This window comes from Mus musculus, chromosome 10 (assembly GCF_000001635.26).
Source record: "Mus musculus strain C57BL/6J chromosome 10, GRCm38.p6 C57BL/6J".
NCBI classification, from domain to species: domain Eukaryota; kingdom Metazoa; phylum Chordata; class Mammalia; order Rodentia; family Muridae; genus Mus; species Mus musculus.
Genome location: NC_000076.6, coordinates 115,196,095 through 115,218,071, shown reverse-complemented (window position 1 = coordinate 115,218,071; position 21,977 = coordinate 115,196,095). Strand labels below are relative to the sequence as shown.

The window sequence follows — 21,977 nt, the reverse complement described above, 5'->3', positions numbered from 1 at the left end:
CTTTAAACTATTTTCAACCATTATGTGCATATCAAAGGTCTTTGTCCTTTCTTTTTATATTAACAAGTTTTCTAGTAATAAAACAGGAAAATAACTTTTAACGTTGGGTTTAAAAGGTTATTTGAATTCTTTATATTTATTCAAGAGCTTTAGTGGCTCAAATATTTAATAAGTAGAATAAGTTTAGAAATCATTTCAAGAATTGAAATGTATTAAGGTGTACCTAAGATGCTAGCAGCTGAAGTTGATCCCATCTATTTTCCTGTTTTCACGTGTGTCTAAACACTTCACTGTCATGTTTGTAAACTTACTGCCACCGTCATAGATACTCTGATATACTATGTATACACAACTCAAGTAAGCAGTGTCACAGACACAAGGTTCAATGGCGTCCTGATGTCCCTGTCTCCTACAGTGATGAGTACTTCAGGATGAAACTGCAGTGGAAGTCTGTCAGTGAGGCTCAGGAGAAGAGAAACTCACGCCTGAGAGACTACAGAAGTCTGATCGGTAGGTTTCCATACGTGATAGCATCGATACTGGGGCTCAAAAGAAATCCGAATTGGAAACTGTGGGTAATATACATTTATGTGTAGTCTAGCAGGCCTGTTAAATGATGGCCTTTGCATGTTTAAGTACTGATGGACTACTGTCATTCCAAAATGTGAATTACGGAAAGATTATATCCTTATTTTAAAAGACCTATTTTTTTTTATTCCCTGCGAAAGTGATGTTGTGCTTATTGTCAAAAATTAGAAACTGTAGGTGACCAAAAAGAAAATAAAGATTTGTTTTTGCTACCTGGAGATAATTATGGTTAGCTTTAATGTACATATCCCTGCTCCCCAGGGTCTGTGTAGTCAGCTATCCTGAGCTTGTCATGTAGGCCCGGCTGGTTTTGAAGGCTGAGCGTCTCTGCCTCTGCCTCCTGAGCTCTGATGCACACCATGCCGGGCAGTTTACTTTAGTTAAGGGATTTTAAGTGGGAAGTTTTTGAATTTGAAAATAGAGTATTTACCTGGAAATAACTAAAAAGAGATGCTTGGCACAGTTTTAGTGCTAAGACCATTTATAGACTTAGTCCTGGGATACCTGGCCCCTGTGGTAAAAATCAAATCTAAAATTATCGAAGGCTGCTGTACACACCTGCCTGGCCTATCTCAACTCACAGTTGGTTTTACACATGAGAAAACAGAAGCATTAATAAGAATGGCTTGTCCTTTGTCACATGGTTGATGAGAATGGAATCCAGGTTTAGTACTCGTGAACTGTCTTTTCATGTCTTGTTTTATATAAATTTGCATAACATTAGGACTTAGTCTCAAATTTTTATATTGAATTTATATATGGATGTTTATAGGTTTATAAACACAGAAAGTCTTTTTTTTAAAAATTTTTTAATTAGGTATTTTCTTCATTTACATTTCAAATGCTATCTCAAAAGTCCCCCATATCCCCCTTCCCACTCCCCTCCCCACCCACTCCCACTTCTTGGCCATGGAGTTCCCCTGTACTGAGGCATATAAAGTTTGCAAGACCAAGGGGCCTCTCTTCCCAATGATGGCCGACCAGACCATCTTCTGCTACATATGCAGCTAGAGACACGAGCTTGCGAGGGGGGTAGGGGTGGGGGACTGGTTAGTTCATATTGTTGTTTGACTTATAGGGTTGCAGACCCCTTTAGCTCCTTGGGTACTTTCTCTAGCTCCTCCATTGGGGGCCCTGTGTTCCATCCAATAGCTGACTGTGAGCATCCACTTCTGTGTTTGCTAGGCACCGGCATAGCCTCACAAATGCCTGACCTAAAGCTGTACTACAGAGCAATTGTGATAAAAACTGCATGGTACTGGTATAGCGACAGACAAGTAGACCAACGGAATAGAATTGAAGACCCAGAAATGAACCCACACACCTATGATCACTTGTTCTTTGACAAGGGAGCTAAAACCATCCAGTGGAAAAAAGACAGCATTTTCAACAAATGGTGCCGGCACAACTGGCGGTTATCATGTAGAAGAATGCGAATCGATCCATTCCTATCTCCTTGTACTAAGGTCAAATCTAAGTGGATCAAGGAACTCCACATAAAACCAGAGACAGTGAAACTTACAGAGGAGAAAGTGGGGAAAAGCCTCTAAGATCTGGGCACAGGGGAAAAATTCCTGAATAGAACAGCAATGGCTTGTGCTGTAAGATCGAGAATCCACAAATGGGACCTCATAAAACTGCAAAGCTTCTGTAAGGCAAAAGACACCGTCAATAAGACAAAAGGCCACCAACAGAATGGGAAAGTATCTTTACCAATCCTAAATTAGATAGGGGACTAATATCCAATATATATAAAGAACTCAAGAAGGTGGACTCCAGAAAATCAAATAAACCCATTTTTTTTTTCTTCTTGTCATTACTGTTGCCACTACCACCCACCTGTGGAAGAAAGAACTCTAATTTAAGCTGACTATACTGGTGTATATATGTAATTCCAGAACTTGGGAAATGGAGGCAGGCAAAGTGATTTGAATTTAGTCTCATAGTACACACACACACACACACACACACACACACACACACACACACAACATGATACATAATATGTAATTCTGGCCAGCCAGAACTACATAGCAAAACTCTTGTCTTAAGCAAAGAGCCCTCTAAGTTATATGTAGAAAGGTCAGTCTAATAATGAGTCTGTTGGCCATAACACCTCCTCTCCCAGTAAGTTCCTTATCTGCCTAAGGCAAAACGCTTGGGGCTCTTTGTCATGGGTTGAACGATTCCATCTGAAGGCACCTACTGTTTCCAGTGTCCGTAGAAAAAATGGTGATGAACTGTGTTCCCTTCACCTCTTGTTTGGACATAAAATGCCCAGCCTAGAAAGGATTCTTTTAATACATGCCGGATACAAGAACGGGATACTCCTGAAAGGCAGGCTGGGGCTAGACTGCGAGAGAAGAATGAGGCCAAGACAAATTGCTCTGATCAAAGCCCACGAGTTTACTAAGAGACTGTGCTTATAAAGGGGGGAGGCCCATCCCCCACCAATCCATTCTTGGTGCCCAGAGCCAGCCTGTAGGTGACTTGCAGGATAGGATGTGTCTCTGGAATGGCTCAAGGGTCTCTCAGCAGCGCAGGTGACTGAACAATAGAGCCATCTTGGTCTGAAGGCTACAGCCCAGGTGGCCCCACCTCAGTGGCGACAAGGTCTGCACCAGCCCACTTCAGGCTGGGGGAGGCTACACCGGATCATCTTCCCATTACACTTTAAGCTGTAGTAGCTCTCTTTTTGGTCCCTCATTCCTGAATAGCCTTGAACTCTTGATACTTCTGTCTTTACCTCCCACTTAGCTTAGTCTCTGTATGATTTGAATTGAGACATGGTTTTTTTTTTTTTTTCATTTTGTTCTTTTTTAGAGGAAAATAAAGATTACTGATTTGTTTAATCTGATATTCTAGTGGCTTTTAAAGCACTCATGCATGCACGTGTGATAAGTGGTCCACCGGGGCTTACTAGTCAGCTGGTCTTGCCATTTAGTGAGGCCTGGGTGCAGTGAAAAACACTGCTTCCAAAAAGGGCCAGGTGGAGCAGTGGGAAAAACCTTTGGGGTCACGCATGGATGTTCATGCCCCATGTATACCTGTAGACATGTATTCATGTCTGCACACCTCTGCACAGGAGGCTGTAGGTTTTGTGGGTCATAAGAAGGTGGATTTAAGTGTAATAGAAAACCATTGGGGCATTGTAAAAATGTATTATTTAGATTTGTTTTTGCTGCTAGGTGAAAATGGGTCATATCAAGTTGTAAATAGGAATAAGAAAGTTATCTAAGATACAAGCAGGACTACAGAAGCTTGGTCAGTAGGAGGTAGAAGTCTAAGTAAGAGATGGTGGCAGTGCAGAGTTAGAGGACCCACGTTGTTGATAGACTTGACAAGAACGTTGATGTATTGACTATTGAGTGAAACCTGGTGCGTAAGCTGACAGTTGCTCAAATGAGAAGGGCTTCAAGCTGGAACGTAGCTTGGGCTGAGTTATGGTTTATCGGCACACATTGGTAGCTGCTTGCAGAATAGCTCTAGAGGGCCAACAGCAGTGTGAGAACGGCCATTTGAGGCAGCGCCTAGTCCAGGTGAGAGGTGATGACTTCTTGGCGTGCGAGCCTGGCAACCGGCAAACTCACGGAGGCCGAAGCAGCTGTGGTATTTGTCCTGCAACTCCGAGGTGAGGGGGTTTCAGGGCAGAGGAGACAGCAGAGTCTAGACTTATTTTTCAGGGACCCTGAGGGTTTAGAGAAGAGCCCAGGACATCACCGCTAGAGTGGAGTCAGAGTTGGGGGTGCGGTGAACTGGTTTCTAGTTTGAAGATTTCGTGTCAGTGTCAGTGAAGGGAAGGAAGGATGAATGTCGTTTTTATTGTGAGCAACTGGAAACCTGGAGTTGCTGTGCTTTCAATACAGGAGAGAGAAGCCGGAGGGGGAGGCAGTTTTTAAGGGGCTATTTGGAATTCAGTTTTCGATAAATTGATGATTTTGAGGTATATATTGGGTATTCACTAACTAATATGTTAGTATGAGGGACCTCAAGTTGTAGGTGAGTTAAGAGCTGGAGATAAGTGTAGGGTCACCAACACACTGGTTCAGAGACTGAGAAAACTAATAACATTTGCCAACTAGGCAGGCTGGTGGGCAGAGGTCCCAGGAATGAGGTACTTGGGTACTTTCATTTACAAGTGAGGATGTTATGGGGAAAGCAGGGAAAGCAGCAGCAAGGGAGGAGGAAGGACAGCATGAGGCCATGGGTTCCTAAGAGACTCGTGAACACGGCTCAGGGCTTTTTGTGCGGACAGTGCTGAGGTGATCTGGGTTTGCTGGTAAGGGGTGCTTGGTGGCTTGTTGCTTGACAAGATCAGCTGAGCTCAGGAGGACCAGCAAAGCACTTGGACATGGCACGTGCAGGTTTGGCAAACGTCTCTAAGCAGATGGAGAGATTGGAGCAGCAGACAGGTGGGACCGAGGTTTCTGTGATGAGAAGACAAGCGCATGGTGGAGCGCAATAAAGAAAAACTGACCCAGGGCGCCCAAGAGCGCCATGTGTGGAGACCAAAGGACAGCTCTTTATGGAATCAGTCCTCCAGGAATTTTTATTTCCTTAATTAAAGCTTGACAAGAAGTAAAATAGGAAAGTCTGTGCTTGTTAGATAAAGCTTTGTATAAGAATCTGGGTTTTTGTTTTGTTTTATTTTTTAAATATGTGATTTTCTTCTTTAGAGAAAGATGTCAACAGAACAGATCGAACGAACAAGTTTTATGAAGGCCAAGATAACCCAGGGCTGATTCTGCTTCACGACATTTTGATGACCTACTGTATGTATGACTTTGATTTAGGTGAGTGCCCTGGGTCTTGCTTTAAATAAAGACTTGTGTGTGCTTGGTTTAGAATGTTATGAGCTGACTTGAAGTGGTAATTGCTTTGGAAGCCTATGAGGGTGTGACTCCACGGCAGAGCCCTAGATTGCCACAGCAGCCACGGGGCACTTTAGAGTTATTTTAGTTTTTTGAGAGAACAGCACGGATCCCTTCAGGATCCCTTCAGGGCACTTCTGTATCGGCTGAGGCAGTCTTAGGGGTGTGGCCTTAGCTGCATTTGTCTTGATGAAGCCACTTGTTTATTGTAAGGCTGGCTGGTTGGCCTTGCTGTGGTAAGGAAATGCATGTAAAGACTAAGGGGTGCAGGTGAAGAAGGCGCTGGCCTTGTCATGTCCAGCTTTGGAAAGTCCTGAGAGCCGGGCAGGGCTCGAGAGGAGCTCTGTTGTTGAGTGGACAAACACAGAGGCTGAGGTTAGGTACATCTCACCGGACTGCTTGGGCCCAGGGCATCTCCGTTTGTTAGCGTTCTGGATTTGAGCGCTTATCTAGAGGTTCTCGCAGAGGAGTGCAGCTGCTCAGATACCCTGGGCTGGAGAACCTTCCCTTCTGTATGGAGAAAGTCTTCTCTCTCCACACTGCACACAGTTGAATCCAGCTGAATCCAGCCAGACCATCACAAGGTGAGGAGCTGTGTTAAAGGATTGCAGCATTAGGAAGGCTGAGAGCTACAGCGCTGTACCTTCAGCACTGCAATCCATTGCGAGGGGCTGGGCCGGCTCTCCTGGAGTATGTGTGAACTACTTGTTCACATAATCAAGTACTGTAGGGTCATAACTGAGAAGTTACTGCACCATCAAAGAAAAGGAAGTTTAAGAGACAGCTTAGCTGCTAGGGAACTAATAAGATGAAATGCAGTTGCTAGCCTTGGTCAGTCAATACCAAGGGAAAAGGGAAAGCACTGGGTGATCGCTGCTGTTTAAAGGCGGGTTTTGTGGTGCTTTGTGTGAGGTAGCCAGTGTGGTGCATGCCGAAGCAGAGGGCATTTTCCACTGCTAGTGTGTTTGTGGTACGCTGCCCCTGGTCACTCTGGCCTTGTGACTTTTCTTTCTGATTATTTCAGTAATTCTTTTCCTTGAGGGTTTTCTTTGCCTGCCTGCCTAGATCCTCTGCAGTGCCTGTTTGAATGTGTGCATTTCACTTTCTTCTGGGTTATTTCTTCATCTCTTTCTTCTTTCTTTCTTTCTTTCTTTCTTTCTTTCTTTCTTTCTTTTTTTTTTTTAATTTATTATATGTAAGTACACTGTAGCTGTCTTCAGACACTCCAGAAGAGGGCGCCAGATCTCATTACGGATGGTTGTGAGCCACCATGTGGTTGCTGGGATTTGAACTCAGGACCTTTGGAAGAGCAGTCAGTGCTCTTAACCACTGAGCCATCTCTCTAACCCCTTTTCTTTCACATGGTGCTTTTGCACATCTTTAAAAAAATTTTTTTCATTAAAATATTATGCCATTTCCCTTCCCTCTGCTCACTCCAATCCTCTGTTACCCCCTTGCTCCCTCTAAAAGTCATGGCCTATTTTTCTTTAATTATCCGTGTGTGTGTGTGTTTGTGTGTGTGTGTGTGTGTGTGTGTGTGTGTAGATATATATTGAATGAGTGAATAAATAAATACAACCTGGGTCCATTCTATGCTGCCTGCATGCATATGTGTTTAGGGCTGATGCATGGTATTAGATAGCCAATGGAGGAGGTAGTCCATGGAAAACGAATCCTCCATCTCTCAGTAGTCATTGGTTGCCTGTTGCTAGGGTGGGGTCCCGTGATACTGCCTCTTTACCATGTCAACTGGTGCTTTCGTGGTTGAGATCTTGTGTGATAGCTGAATTGTTGAGAAGTCATGAGTGCAGCTTCCCCGTTGCATCCAGAAGACAAAATTGACTTCTTGGTCCTCTGGCTTTTAGAACCTTTCTGTCCTCTTTTCAGTAATGTTCCTTGAGTATAAGGGGTCATGTCGTAGATGTACTGCTAGCGATGAGCACCTCAGTGGTCAGGTGTCCACTATATTTTCACCAAGATTAGGACTTCTGTGACAGTCTGTGTCAAATGCTGAAGTGGCTTTTCTGAGGAGCGTGAGAGAGGCACCTGTCTGTGGCAGTGAGGTGTTGCCTGCCCTTGATGGCCATATCTGCAGTAGAACACACACTAGCAGCTAGATACCTGACTACCGTGGCACTCAAACAGCTCATATTTCTCATATACTTACTAGATTAATATCTTTTTATTTTTCTTTTCTTCATGAATGTATCTGCCAGGTTTTAATTCATAGAAAAGGAATTTTCAGCTACATGATGATGATATACACAAAAGGATTCATAAAATTTAGGTTTTCAGAGACTTTCCCCTTCTTTTTAGGATATGTACAAGGAATGAGCGACTTACTTTCCCCACTTTTGTATGTGATGGAGAATGAAGTGGATGCCTTTTGGTGCTTTGCCTCTTACATGGACCAGATGGTAAGCAGAGGGATTCCTCCTGTGCTCAGACCGACTCTGAAGCGTTCAGTCATGTTAGTGCCTGAGACTGATTGTAATATCTAGCCACTAGGGTGGAGCTTGAAATGTTTCCTGCATGATCTTGTTTTAATTCTTTTTAACAACTTTTCAAGAGGCTGGAGAAATATTAGAGTATGAAAATGGACAATATCTGTTGGTAGTGTGGTAATTATTGGGAACAGCAAATGCTTCTGTCCTGTCAGAGAGCCATGATGCCACCTTAGAAAACAGATGAGTAGATGAGTTCACATCTGTGAACGGCACACTAGTTTCAGAGACAAAGCTTAGCAGCAGGCTAAGTGTCTACTGACGTCTCAGACCAAGGGATTTTCTTTGTCTCTCTCTAGTGATGCTTTGGGTTTTCATTTACTTGTTGGTTGGTTCAGCATAACAGTGCAGTAGAGGGCCAACACTTATCCTTAGATTATACTTTTAGTTAACAATAATAGTGTATTTCAAAATACTTACTAATATTGTGTGATAATTATTTTCTTTTAAAGCATCAAAATTTTGAAGAACAAATGCAGGGCATGAAGACGCAGTTAATCCAGTTGAGTACCTTACTCAGGTTACTGGACAGTGGATTTTGTAGCTATTTAGGTAAGTTGAGTGACGGCAACTATACACGCAGATTGTAGGGAAACGCCTGTAAGAATGTAAAGGAACTGATTTTCAACTGAAAAGAACTATTTGATGTGTAAGAATGTTTGGCTTGCATGCATCTGTGCACGCGTGTGCCTGTCTGATTCCCTGGAGCTGGGGTTATGGGTTGTAATGAGCCACCTCGTAGATGTTGGGGATTGAACCCAGGTCTTCTCTAAGAGCAACAAGTACTTACAACTGCTGAGCAGTCTCTCCGTGCCCCATAAAGCAACCTTTAAAGACAAAAATGCTCTACTGCTGTTGCCTGAGTTCTTTTAAAGAGTAGAAGTGTTAAGATTACTTTGTATAATTTTGTCTTCATACAGTTATATATTTGTTTAGTTTTTTTTTTTAAAGTTACCCTGTACATTTCAGTTGCTTCCTTGATTGAATTGATAGAATATAGTCAGACATATAAGGCTTCTAGAAACATAGAATAGATAATTTGAGTTTGAGGAAGGTTCCTTGATTCTGACATAGTAGCATAAGAATAAATCATATTTTTTTTTCTTCTGTATAGAATCCCAGGACTCTGGATATCTATATTTTTGCTTCAGATGGCTTTTAATCAGATTTAAAAGGGAATTTAGTTTTCTAGATATACTTCGATTATGGGAGGTAAGTTGTTACGTTTATTATGGAAAGAAACAGTTTATTCTGTGTAGACTTGTGTGTTCTCATAGCTTCGCAGCAATGTCTAAGGCGGGTGAGCCTGAAACTGTGACAGGAGGAATGTTACATTCTTCTGTAAGAGCTGATAGCTCTAGGTGCAACTCTTGGTGTTTTAGACTCTTCTTCAAGAACAGCATCGTGAGACCGGGGCCCAGAGCTATCTCAGGAAAGAAGTGTTTTAAATCATTTGTTACCTGTACCCTTTACTCGGTAGATTTGACTTTATTATATTTTATTTTTAAGTGTATATTCTTTGAGAGTTTTTGTTCTAATTAATTAATTTCATGTGGTCCTGACTGCGTTTTCGCTTCCCTCCTGTTCGCCCAGTCCTCTGCTCCCTGTCCATACCTCTTCCCCCTCTCAGAAGGGGGAGGCCTTCCTTAAATATATCAATCAGCTTTGGCATATCAATTGCAGTAGGACCAGGCTCATCTTGAGATTAGGTGAGGCAACTCAGAGAAAGGGGTTGAAAGGGCAGGCTATGTAGTCAGAGATAGCCCCAGCTCCTCACGTTAGGAGTCCCACATGAAGGCCCAGCTGCACAATGTTACATATACACAGAGGGCCTACGTCAGTCCCGTGCAGGCTTCCTGGTTGGTGGTTCACTCTCTGTGAGACCCCATGTGCCCAGGTTAGTTGATTCTGTAGGTTTTCTTATGGTGTCTTTAACCCCTGTGGCTCCTACAATCCTTCTTCTTCATGTTCTGCAGGATTCCCCAAGCTGTGGGTCTTTGCATCTGTTTCCATCAATTGCTGGGTGAAGCCTGTCTGATGATGATGATGCTAGGCTCCTGGGCAAGTGTAGCAGAATAACACTAATAGTATCAGGGGTGGGCTCCCTCTAATGGCACGGGTCTCAAGCCATTCCTTCAATTGGTGCTCATATTTACCCCCGCGCATCTTGGAGACAGGGCTAATTATAGGTTGGGGTTTTTTGTTTGTTTTGTTTTGTTTTGTTTTGTTTTGTTTTTTGAGACAGGGTTTCTCTGTGTAGTCCTGGCTGTTCTGGAACTCACTCTGTAGACCAGGCTGGCCTCAAACTCAGAAATCTGCCTGCCTCTGCCTCCTGAGTGCTGGGATTAAAGGCGTGCGCCACCACACCAGGCCGGTTTGAGGTTTTATGCAATGTTTTAGTTGTGCTCATCCCTTCCCCAATACTTCCCACGTCCAATCCCCTTTCCCTATCCTCCCAGCTTAGACCCCCCGCCCCCCAACTGCCTGCCACCTTTTGGGTTTTTTTGTTGTTGTTTTTTTTTTTTTAATTCTTCAAGACCAATTTCTGTTGCCCAAATATCCTTAGTTATGTGGTCTTTCTCCACTCTTACAGAAACCTCCCTCTCCTCTTTATAGCAGCTACCAATACCAATAGGTCCACAGCTAGGGATAGGATTGTGTGCTGCTCCCTTCTCCACTCTGGGATGTCAGCTGGCTTGGGTGTGCACAGGCTCTGTGTGTCACAACTACTGTAGTTGATATGCGCTTCTTCCCTGCTGTGCCCGAGAGAATAGTTCTTTGTAGCCTTCCTCTACCTCTGGCTCTTACACTCTCTCCATCCCCTCTTCCACGATGATCTACCCTTTGGAAGGGGTGCAGTATATATGCCCCCAATAGGGCTGAGCATTCTGCTGTCTTGTCTCTTATTCTCTACACCTTGGCCAGGTTTGTGTGTCTTTATGTTAGTCACCATGTCCTGCAAATAGAAACTTCTCTGGTGACGGTTGAGAGGTTGATCTATGGATATTATACAGTAAGTCTTTAGGGGTGGTTTTATACGATGTCCATTTAGTAGAAGAATAGTAGTATGGTCTCTTCTAGGGCCTATAACCCATAGTTTCTTGGCCTAATGTGCTAGGAATGGGTTACCTAGATGTACCATATGATCTAGCTGTACCATTTTGGATGTGTTAGCCAGGATTCTGTATAGGAATAGAACTGATAGAATGAAAAAGGTGATGTATGTGTGTGGGGGTGGGATGGGATATTTGTATATATAAAAGGGAATTTCTTAGAGTGGTTTATAGACTTAGAGTGTTCAGTCAGTCCCACGAAGGCTAACTCCTGGAGAAAAGGCCAAGAACCCAGTAGTTATTCATTCAGTTCATAAGGCTGGCCTTCTCAGTTGTTCCGTTGGAATCCTTAAGTGTGTTCTGATATGATCTGCTTTTAGCGTAGACTAGATGAATTCATCTTCGAGAGTAAGGGCAAGCAAGCAAAAAGCAAATGATTTCTTTCTTGTGTGTGTCCTTTCGTGTCGGCTGCTACCAAAAAGTCTGACCCCAATTTACTGTGGGTCTTTTTATCTCAGATAGTCAATCAGGGAAATCCCCCACAGGTATGTCTAGCAGCGTGGGTTTCAGTTGATTCCAAATGTAGTCAAATTGACAATCAAGATTAGCCATCCTAGGCATATACTCAAAGGACTCCATAGCCTACTTTAGAGCTATCTGCTCATTCATATTCATTGTTGCAAAATTAATTAAATATTCTAACCTGCCCATATAAAAGCCACACAGTCCAGGTATTTTATTTACAAGCTGTGAGACTAGATTGGGCAGGTTTTGAGCTGTTGTAACTCACATCCCAGCCACATGTCCCTTGTTCCTTGCTGTTTCTCCTGGCCACATGCTCCTGGTCTATCTCCTCTCCTGTGGCCTCCTCCTCTCTTGGGCCCTCCCACTCCCCACCCGTGTCTCTACCTGCCATCTCCAGTCAGGTAACTGAGAATCCACATATCTATCTACTGCCCAGTCATAGACTTAAGACTTTTATTGACCAATTAACTTGGGGAGCAGTGTTATATGACATCCCTTAATGTAGGCGAAGGATCTCTTTGTCAGGCTGAAGGGCAACCAGATCTTGGGGCCCTGTATGTAGCATTTGAATACATAGTAGCAGCAGACCAACCTCTTACACATTGTTGCTCTACTTATAATAGCCAGGAAATGGAAACTGCCTAGCTAACGATCAGCTGATAAATGAATAATAAAGTTGTGGCACATTAACCCAATGGGATATATTATACAGCTGTTAAGAAAATGAAATTTACAGGTAAGTGGATGCAGCTGGAAAAAGTTATTCTGAGTTAGATAACCCAGGCCCAGAAAGACAAACTTCATGAATGTTAGCTTTGAATCATCAGATCTGTGTGTTTCATTTGGAATACCCATAGAGGTCAGGAAGTTTACTAAGAGGCTTTAGGGAGGCACTTTCAAGAGAGTGGAGATAGATAACATCCATTGATGTGAAAGGTTAAAAGGGAATAAGGAAACAGGAAGGGCTAAATGGGTTGGGAGTGGAGAAGGGAGTATGGGGAGGGAGATAACATTTAAAGACCTTTCAAAAACCACTTGTGGGTGTGGTGTGCACTTGTGATTAAACACACACAAGCACATGCAGTTAAAATGGAATCACTGCCCTGTGTCGTAACTGGCTAACAGATAAGCCCAATGCCAGGATTAGGTTGCTTCTTTTGGAGTTGTTGGCCATTGAGGTCACCCTTCACCCACTCCCAACTACTACAGCCAGTGCTCTTGGTTACCCTCCAGAACTTGACAGTAAAACTGTTGCCAGAGTCATCATATTTTGAATCCTAGAACAAGATGAAGTCAAGCTGGTACTCACTTGAAAGCTTCTTTCCTACTAATAGATGTCATGGTACTGGAAGGTATATGCATGCCCCGGAAGGGAGCTCGTCAGGCATGCTCGTCTGGGAACCCTGTCTAGCAAGACACGGCCTCTGCTGCAGCAGTGGCTCAGACATCATGTGCTACTTTCTGATTGAATTAAGACTTGACTTTATGAAAGATTGTGCTATAGCTTGGGTTATAGGGTGAGGTATCACAAAAGAGATGGTGTGTGTTTTCCATTTTCAGAGTTACAGCACACTGGTGGTAATATATAAGTAATACTATAAAACAAGCATACCCCCAAATGCTTCTAACTTTCCTTTATTTTCAAGAAGGGTATAGTTCTTTTTAGTTACTACCCCTGTTCTATTCCTCTATAAAGGAGATTCGTTATTCTGTTTTGTGTTGGGTGTGGGTCTCTTTTTCTTTTTGTACTCAGGATAACTTTCAAGGGAAAATAGAAAATTACTGAGTATATGTTAATAACAGATCTAGTATGCTTTTTAAAAAGTACAACAGTATAATGTCTTACTATTGTTATGGCTTTATACAAACTAAGAAATTATCGAATTTCTACCACATATATCAAGAACAACTTACAGCGTCACTCCTTTTACAGCTGGGAATTGTTTCCTGGGTTACCACCGCTATTGCTGTGTGCTAGCTGAAGGAGATTGCTTTGAGCCGCTTGTGTTCTGCATGGATTCATACTTAAATGTGCATCAGATATGTGCAGTTAGAACCTGACCTTTTTTATTACAATTTGTTTTCATATAATATACTTTCATCCATGTTTTCCCCTCCCATAACTCCTCCCCAATCCTCCCCTTCCTCCTCCCCACCCATTCGTTCTTACTGTCTTAAAACACACAAACACAAAGAATAAAACCTAGAGTTGTTTGTGGCAAGCACTCCTGGTCATGAACTCTTTAAGATAAATCAAAAATACTGTGACCACTTAGCTGGACTAACTCATGAAACTGTCGTTACCAAATGGCCTGAAACTTTGAGGATAATTGTCTTGAAATTACAATTTTCAAATTGCGTTAACTTGATTTATTCTTTATAAAAGTAAAAAGCATTTCAGCTATGTTCTTTTTTTTTTTTAATATTTATTTATTATTATATGTAAGTACATTGTAGCTGTCTTCAGACACACCAGAAGAGGGAGTCAGATCTTGTTACAGATGGTTGTGAGCCACCATGTGGTTTCTGGGATTTGAACTCTGGACTTTCGGAAGAGCAGTCGGGTGCTCTTACCCACTAAGCCATCTCACCAGCCCTCAGCTATGTTCTTATAGCGTTGATTGTATGTTTGTTTTTTCTTCCAAGAAAAGATTTCATTAAGTCCGTTAGTAGGGGGAAATAGAGGTCTTGAGTTGGTTGGCATCAGCTTGTATTTAGGATAAAATGTAGCAATTGTTCAAATGCCTATGTAGTTGGGTGTCATCTTGGGTGTAGTTGGGTGTCATCTTGGGTGTAGTTGGGTGTCATCTTGGGTCCCTCCAGGTTTTGTTGGAATTGGGTATTCTTCATCTTGAGTTTCCATGTGACACACGGTTCTCACTGCCTATAGTGGAGAAGTGTCAATGGCTGTGTTTGCTCCTGTGCACTATTGGTGCTCTTTTAGTTTGTAGGATTTAGTTCCCTCTTAAATTTTTTAAGGACTGAATATTTTCGAGAAAGGTCAGAAAGTTCTGAAGAAGTATTGGAAATGGGTCTAACCTTTACTTTTTATGGCTGCTCTAAGAGTGTGGCCGTCAGTTAGGAAAGCTGCCTCATCAGTTGCTCTCTGGAAGTCTGTCAAATAGTAAACTTCATTTTGGTTCCCTTATAGTTAGAGGTAAGACTCCTTCACTTTTCATGTGTAGAAAACTGGACTATCCCAACTAGGCATGTTTACTGCTTCAGAGTTAGCATGTATCTTTGAAGATATAGTTTAGAATTAATTTTGTTTCCTGAGTAACTTATATTTTTTGTAGGTAATGTGGACTGAACTGCCCTGTAAGAATTTTCATCTTCTTCTGTGTTGTGCCATCCTGGAATCAGAAAAGCAACAGATAATGGCAAAGCACTATGGCTTCAATGAAATCCTTAAGGTGGGTCTTCTCTCAGTGCAGATCCTTCCTAGTGTTCTCTCTCTGGTGGGCCTCGTGTACCAGACATTTCTTTGGAGTGTTGTTGAATCTCATGAGTAATTAATTACCTTTGTGTCCCTAACACCAGGTGCTGGACTAGCTTAGTCTAAGAGAATCACAGTTTGGTAAATACACATTGGCCAGTTATTATCGAGTGGTTGTTTAGGAAAGAAAGGAAGTTGAACAAATGCTGTTTAATATAGTTTAGTTTTTAAAGAAAAACTAATTGTCTTTTGCGTATAACTTTGAGTTAGAAGACTGCTAGGTTTAATGTGTTGTGAACTTATTAGCTGTTCTTGTCTTCAAAACTGAGTGTAATGAAAGATGTGTTGGAGTTTCTGTGGGTTTGTAATATGTGGATATTTTTATATTATGGGTAATATCTGCAGTGCAGAATAATTGATAATAAATTGTTTATGTTGTGGAGTATAATAGCTAGCACTTTCTGCTTTGATTATCATTCTCTTTTGTTGTTTTTTTTTTTTTAGCACATCAATGAGTTGTCCATGAAGATTGATGTGGAAGATATACTCTGTAAAGCAGAAGCAATTTCCCTACAGATGGCACAATGCAAGGTATACAAGCGTTGCAAAGAATTGCGATATTTTTCTCCCTCTTTTTAATCAACTAAGAAAGATTTCCTTATAAGAAAAATGAATGGCAGTCAGCAAATTGAGGGCAGAAACAAAGATTTTAGTTATTTACTTTTGTAAGTTTACCTCACTTAATTGAAAACAGTTGACTAATTATGCCAGATTGGAAGCATTTAATTGGCAAAATGGCAAAAGTAATGAAAATATTTCTACAACTGGAGGCTGTAGATTTTAGGTGGTAATACATTATCCAACTTAATGAATGCAACAAGATCTCTTATTAAATATGCAGCACCCACCACCAAAAATAGGTGCTAATCAGAAATGAATGGATGGCAGTTTGTCTTACTGCATTCTTATCAACTCAGTTTCTGTTTCTAAAAAACAAGACAGATTTGATTTTTTTTTAATCTGAATTTAAACCAAGTTATAGTGTGCCTTTTAATTTTTTTTCTAAATTCTATTTTTAAGCTCAAACAATCTTTTTTAAAAATTATTTTAAAGTTAAAAGAAAAACTCAAGAGCAGGCAAGTGGTGTCTGCGGTGGGGGGGGGGGTGGGGGGGTTGGGTGTCAGGGGCACAAAGGAAGACAAAGCCACGTGGGGAGGGAGGGGCTTCTGGAGAAGGCATCCTGAGGCATCTGTCATGAAATGGGGGGGTGGGGTGGGGTGGGGAGGGAAGGAAGGTTGCTGCTTTTGTCTCCTGACCTGCCCAGCACCTGGGGGTGGGTGGGGGTGGGGTGGGGAGACTGGGAGGAACTTTGCACCTTTTTGTCCTAAGCCTCAGAAGCACAGGCAGACCCAGTCAAACCCCACAGTTCATAGGGACTGAACAGCCTTTTCATTTTCAAAACAGTTTTTGTTTCAGCTTTGTATCCCCATCCCTCACGGGTCAGTATAGTCAGTCTAGGGATGCTCCTTGGCTGCCTATTGTGTTTCAAGCCATGCCAGGCAGGTTACTTTGAATCTTTAAGGAACTAGTGTTTCCTGAGGAGAGTCTAACTGTAAGGAGAGAGAAGGTAAATTGTAAATGTTAAAAACTCAATGGGGTGTGGTAGTGCACCCTTGCAGTCTCACCAGAGGATCATGAGTTCAAGGCCAGCCTCAGCTGTGTGATGAGTTTGGGTCTAGCCTATTGTTGTGATTATAAAAAGATAAAGAGATAGAAGAATATGTTCTATGGGGGAGGGGGTACTTCTGCAGGCCCATGCCAAGGATTCCCTTCCCCCTGAGGGGTTAGCCATATGATGGTACAGTATAGAATGGAGTTTATTCAGGGAATGGGAGGGGAGTTAAGAGGGTAGCAGAGGCAGAGAGAGGCGGACAAAAGGAGAGAGTAGAGAAGTAGAGGCTGGCCATGACTGTGTGGAGGAGGGGAGGGGGGAGAGAGGGGGAGCAAGGGGGGCAAGAGGCAAGGGAGAAGCAGGAGTAAGAGAGAGGAGGGGGCAAGCAGCCCCTTTTATAGTGGGCCAGGCCTACCTGGCTGTTGCTGGTAACTGTGGGGGTGGAGTCGAGACAGAATCCTAATACCTGGCCTACATGAGCCTGTGCATAGTAGTTTAATACAATGTAAAGGCCAAAGCAAGCAAACAGCAGCAAGCAGGTCCACGGAGGTCTGGTGGCCTAGAGTGATTGCACTTAGATGAAATCCAGAAACTACTTTTGTTTGACTTTCATTCCATTGCTGTGACAAAACACCTACTGAAAGCAAATGAGGAAGAGGCCTGGGTTTATTTCAGTGCACAGGTCACACTCCATCATAGAGGGACTGCAGAACAGGAATTTAAAGCAGAAACCAGGAAAGGCTGTTACTACCTCGCTCACTCACAGGCTCCTGCTTACTAGTATTTTTAAAAGATTGTGTGTCTGCGTCTGCTGCATGAGCATGAGTGCGGATGTCCTTGAAGGTAGAGCTTGAGTGACAGGCAGTTACTGAGCTGAGTCTTCTCCAGCTCCCTTACGTGGCTTGGCCCAGCCTAGGGCTGGCCATTCAGGGAATGGTGTAGTCCACAGTGGGCTGAGTCCTCCTACATCACTTACCAATCAAGGTCATCCCCACAGACTTGCCTACAGACCAGTCTGATACTGGGCAGTCCCTTAATTGACAGTCTCTTCTCAGATGACTCCAGGCTCTGTCAAGTTGACATTTAAAGCTAACTAGGAAGATTCATGAGACAAAATAGATGGCTAAAATTTCATTTGGAGTAGAGGAAGATGATGTGCGAAGAGTATGTGGCATTTGGTAGCATTTCTTCTAGGCTCTGCCCAAAAAGTTACCTAGCGACAGCCATGTAGAAGCCTGCCTTGCTATAAAAGGACTGCTTGGACTCCCCCCCCCCCCCTCTTTGGCTCCCCCCTTTTCTTGCTCTTTTTCTCCTCACGCTTCACTCTCTCCCTCACCTTCTACGCCTACCCCCGCGTTCCTGGCTGGCCTCTTCCCTTCTTTCTCTCCCCCCTCCCTGTCCCTTCTCTTTGCCTCTACTCCGTTCTCAATCCCACTTCTCGTGCCCCCAAATAAACCGTACCTCAGTGGGGATGCCCCAGTGTGGTCTGCTAAGGCACCTCCTCCCGCTGCATCTTGCTGCCTCGTTACAGAACATATCAGCACTTGCCCAGTTCAAATGAATGATGTTCAGACTCTGAAACCAAGTTACTATTAAAAGGTTATTTTGTGGATATTTTTTTCTCAGTTGTGATTTTATATTTGATTTTTCATACTCAGGAATTGCCACAAGCAGTTTGTGAGATCCTGGGACTTCAGGACAGTGAAATTACAACGCCAGATTCCGACACTGATGAAAATGTTGGCAGCCCTTGTCCTGTATCTGCGTTTCCAAGTAGCACCTTGCCCATCCTTGCTGCCAGTGAAGCCAAAGATGACAGTCCAACACAGACATTAGCATCCCCGAATGCCTGCAGATTAACACCTGCATGATCATTTGTCTTACAGTTTTTGAGATACTTTGTTGCAATTCCTTTTTAAGTACATGAAAGATAGACATTCACGGTCTTGGTATTGATCATGCTTTAAGTTTTATGGAGAGACAGTGTACTGATGTTCTTGCATTAAAGCTTTACAAAGTTTTAAACTAATTATTTTTGTAGTTACTTCTACCAAATAGCCTTTCCTTTTCAATAACATTCCTTAGTATTTTTATAGCCAAGCACATTTTATTTTGTTGCTGATGAACTGGGATTGGATAAATACTTCAAGTGGAAGCTTTGGAAATTATGCACTTGGAAAAGCACTCACTGTTTATTCTTTAGAGGGCTTTGGACTTGATTACATTAAATGTTGAGCCTTTATAAAGCATTCTAAGCTGAGAAGTACATTGTTACTCAGAGATGAAATTTAAAATACAAATTTGGCTTTTCTATTGTTTACAACAATATTCAGCTTAACTATTTATGCTGGTTGAATGTGATTTAAATAAGACATTTTTACCAACGTAGTTAAACGTGTGGATAAAGAACTGTTTCAACCTTAGCAACTGGATTGGCAGTCTGGGTTTTTTACAAAGAACTTTTCTTCACTTGTATATAGGCTATATATATGTACTATTTATGAGTATAAGAAAGCATAGTCCTATTTTCTTTAACTGAATAAACTTGACTATTGATTTATATAAGCTGATTCAACAAAATTAATACATGGCTTCAATATAAGATCTTTTTCAAAACTATTTTCTTAACTGAACATTTATTTAATGAGACTACATTGAGCCCTGTCTATACCTGGTATAAATCACTGTAACCTCTTTACTAATAATGTTTATTATCTTTCCTAATACTGCACTAATTGGTTAATCAGATCGTTACATTTTTAAAAATATTCTTTGCAAAAAGCTTATGTCAGAAGTTTCCAGGCACTGTCATGAGTCGGAAAGGAATATTTTTTTGTATATGAATGAAGCTGTTTTTACCATGCAGTGTTGCATGTTTTTAAGTTCTGTGGAATTGCCATAACAAATTCCGTTTTAATTGTAATTTGTTAACTCTTGTACATATCATTAAATGAAATCAAAGCTATTTTAGTGTTTTCAGTTACATTGCACTTAGAAACGGCTGCTTCTTCATCAGAGCGTGCACCTCAGCATGTCACAGCCACCAAGCCAGTGAGTCATGGGCGCACCAACATGCACAACTCCTCCATACGTGAGCACACTGTTCAGAAGTGTGCATGCTCATGGCGTGTCACCGAAGCAGCTGTCTTGTGATGCTTGTATACATTGTTTGTTTGGTTTTTTTTCTTCCCCAGAAAGTAAAGGAACTTGCCCACTAGCTGAGTATTAACGGACAGTCGTGGCCCTAGAGCCATCAGATGTGGGTTTTTAATATTGTGTGTTATCTCTCATCAGTTAATAATGAGTAAGCCCATTTAGAAGAGTAAACTGCTCACAAGCGCATCATCTCCAGCCTTTCATTTCCTGCCATGCAGGAAATTGCTCAGAACATCTTGATGTCCTCCTCGTTCTTCCTGGACAGTGGGTGTTCGGACGTCTTTCTACGTAATACAATATCTACTTCAGATTAAAGAAAATTTAATATGTTTCATAAGTTGAACTTTTGTCAAGTTTTGGTATGAAACTGCTTGTTAAAATATTTTTACTAAAAATACGCATTTCTTTGGAGCGCATTTTTTATATGGAAGTGATCACGCATTAGAGTTGGTAAAGTCTTAATCAGCCCACAGACTCCAGCTAGAAACACTGTGCAAACGAGCTGCTGGGATTGGGAGAACATATAGTTCAGGTAAATTTCTTGGCACATCCTTTGAAAAGATGGTTTTGGTGTTCACGGAATGTTCACAGGCACGCGCGCACACACACACACACACACACACACACACACACACACGGTTTTAGTATGTATATACCTATCAGCATGTAGAACATTTGTAATGTTATGAGATACACAAGGATGTTAAAATTTAGATTGTTTCTAATTTTACCTCCTTGTGTATTTTCAATTTTTATGAATGTATGAGAAACAAGACATATTTAAGGATCTGTTTTACTCTTGTTTCCAAACTTTTCATCTCTTTATGTAGAAAACTTTAGGTTAATAGGAATTCAACCTTTTTCAGCAGTCCTTTTGGGAGAGTGATGGTTACGGAACCTTGACAGTGCCCGGTGCTCTTACAGGGCAGTCCTGTCTGCCTATCCTTAGCACAGTTGTGTAACGTAACTCTTGGTATTTGTGCTGACCTTGTGTGCACCGATGTGCCAGGCATTCCAGCATGGGCATTCTCGCTGTGGGTCTTCAGAGGCACTCAGACGTCTAAGAATAAACAAAGCCTTGTGTGCATATGTGTGCATTTTTATAGAGATGACTTTACAAAAGCCATTTAAGAACATTTTTCTCAAAAGTCAAGAAGTAGTATAAGTTACTTAACAGAATAATACTATAATTTATGATTCCTGTTAATTTTTTTTTTGCCAAACCTCAATTAAAATATTGATCATTCAGTTGTACTTTCTTGGTCTGCATTATCAAAATACATATTGAGTTTCTTCAGACCCACTGAACCAGTCTTTGAGAGTAGTGTTCAAAATGGGAATCCGAGCAACACCCGACCGAGTTCCCCCGAAGTCAAAGGATTACCATTATGTTGAATTTTTAAAAAAATATTTCGAGGGGTGCTGGAGAGATGGCACAGTGGTTAAGAGCTGCTCTTCCAGAGGTCCTGAGTTCAATGCCCAGCAACCACATGGTGGCTCACAGCCATCTGTCATGAGATACGATGCCCTCTTCTGGTGTGTATGAAGACAGCTACAGTGTATTTACATAACAGATTAAAAAAAACATTTTGGTTGATGGTAAAAGTCTTATGTTTTGAAAAGGTAGTTTATTGAAATTCTAACATAAATTTGCTCTAGTTACCTTGCCTTTTTTAGTGAGAAATGATAGCCTATTTTATGTAGATTATCCCCTCGAATTTTTGTAAAGTAGCAATTTATTAAATTTATACTTACATAGTATCTTATATTCGGAACCTTCAACATTCAGTCAACTGTTCTAAGAATTTCTTAATGAGAAAAGTAATAAGGTAATTACACCACCTTGATAAGAACGATCCCTTTGTGATTTCCAAATCTCTGCAAGACTGAATACATCTTAACGTAGTGTAACGCCTCACAGCAGAGTGGAATGCAAGGGAAGCAGGAAGGGGCTCCTCCCTCCACCTAGCAGGACGACTCCTACCCGAGCATCCCTAACTGGAGTGGGGACTGCCTGGTCCCTTCCCTCTGACAGCTTAAGGCTTAGGAGGTATCCATTTTACCGAATGTTTTGTTTAGGGGCCCTGTTGTGATTTCAAACAATTCTGTCAATTTCCAGTTCGGTTTCTGCCTCCATTTCTTCTGGTCATCCATGCTTACAAACATGTCCTA

The 21,977-nt window shown here is 41.9% G+C and overlaps 1 protein-coding gene across 2 annotated transcripts in view; it reads left to right on the top strand.

Moving 5' to 3' along the window:
* The window catches only part of Tbc1d15 (TBC1 domain family, member 15), a 53,623-nt gene extending 33,422 nt beyond the window's left edge, over window positions 1-20,201 (top strand). Inside the window, exons 10-17 of one of the 2 annotated variants that reach the window (NM_025706.3) lie at window positions 416-510; window positions 5,265-5,381; window positions 7,776-7,876; window positions 8,416-8,515; window positions 9,078-9,175; window positions 14,838-14,954; window positions 15,482-15,568; window positions 18,308-20,201. In NM_025706.3, the coding sequence (NP_079982.3) occupies window positions 416-510; window positions 5,265-5,381; window positions 7,776-7,876; window positions 8,416-8,515; window positions 9,078-9,175; window positions 14,838-14,954; window positions 15,482-15,568; window positions 18,308-18,520 (928 nt within the window). In that variant the 3' untranslated portion in view covers window positions 18,521-20,201. The remainder of the gene's footprint in view (window positions 1-415; window positions 511-5,264; window positions 5,382-7,775; window positions 7,877-8,415; window positions 8,516-9,077; window positions 9,176-14,837; window positions 14,955-15,481; window positions 15,569-18,307) is intronic. The other variant, XM_006513957.4, reaches the window with a different exon arrangement.
* The last annotated feature ends 1,776 nt before the right edge of the window (window positions 20,202-21,977 follow it).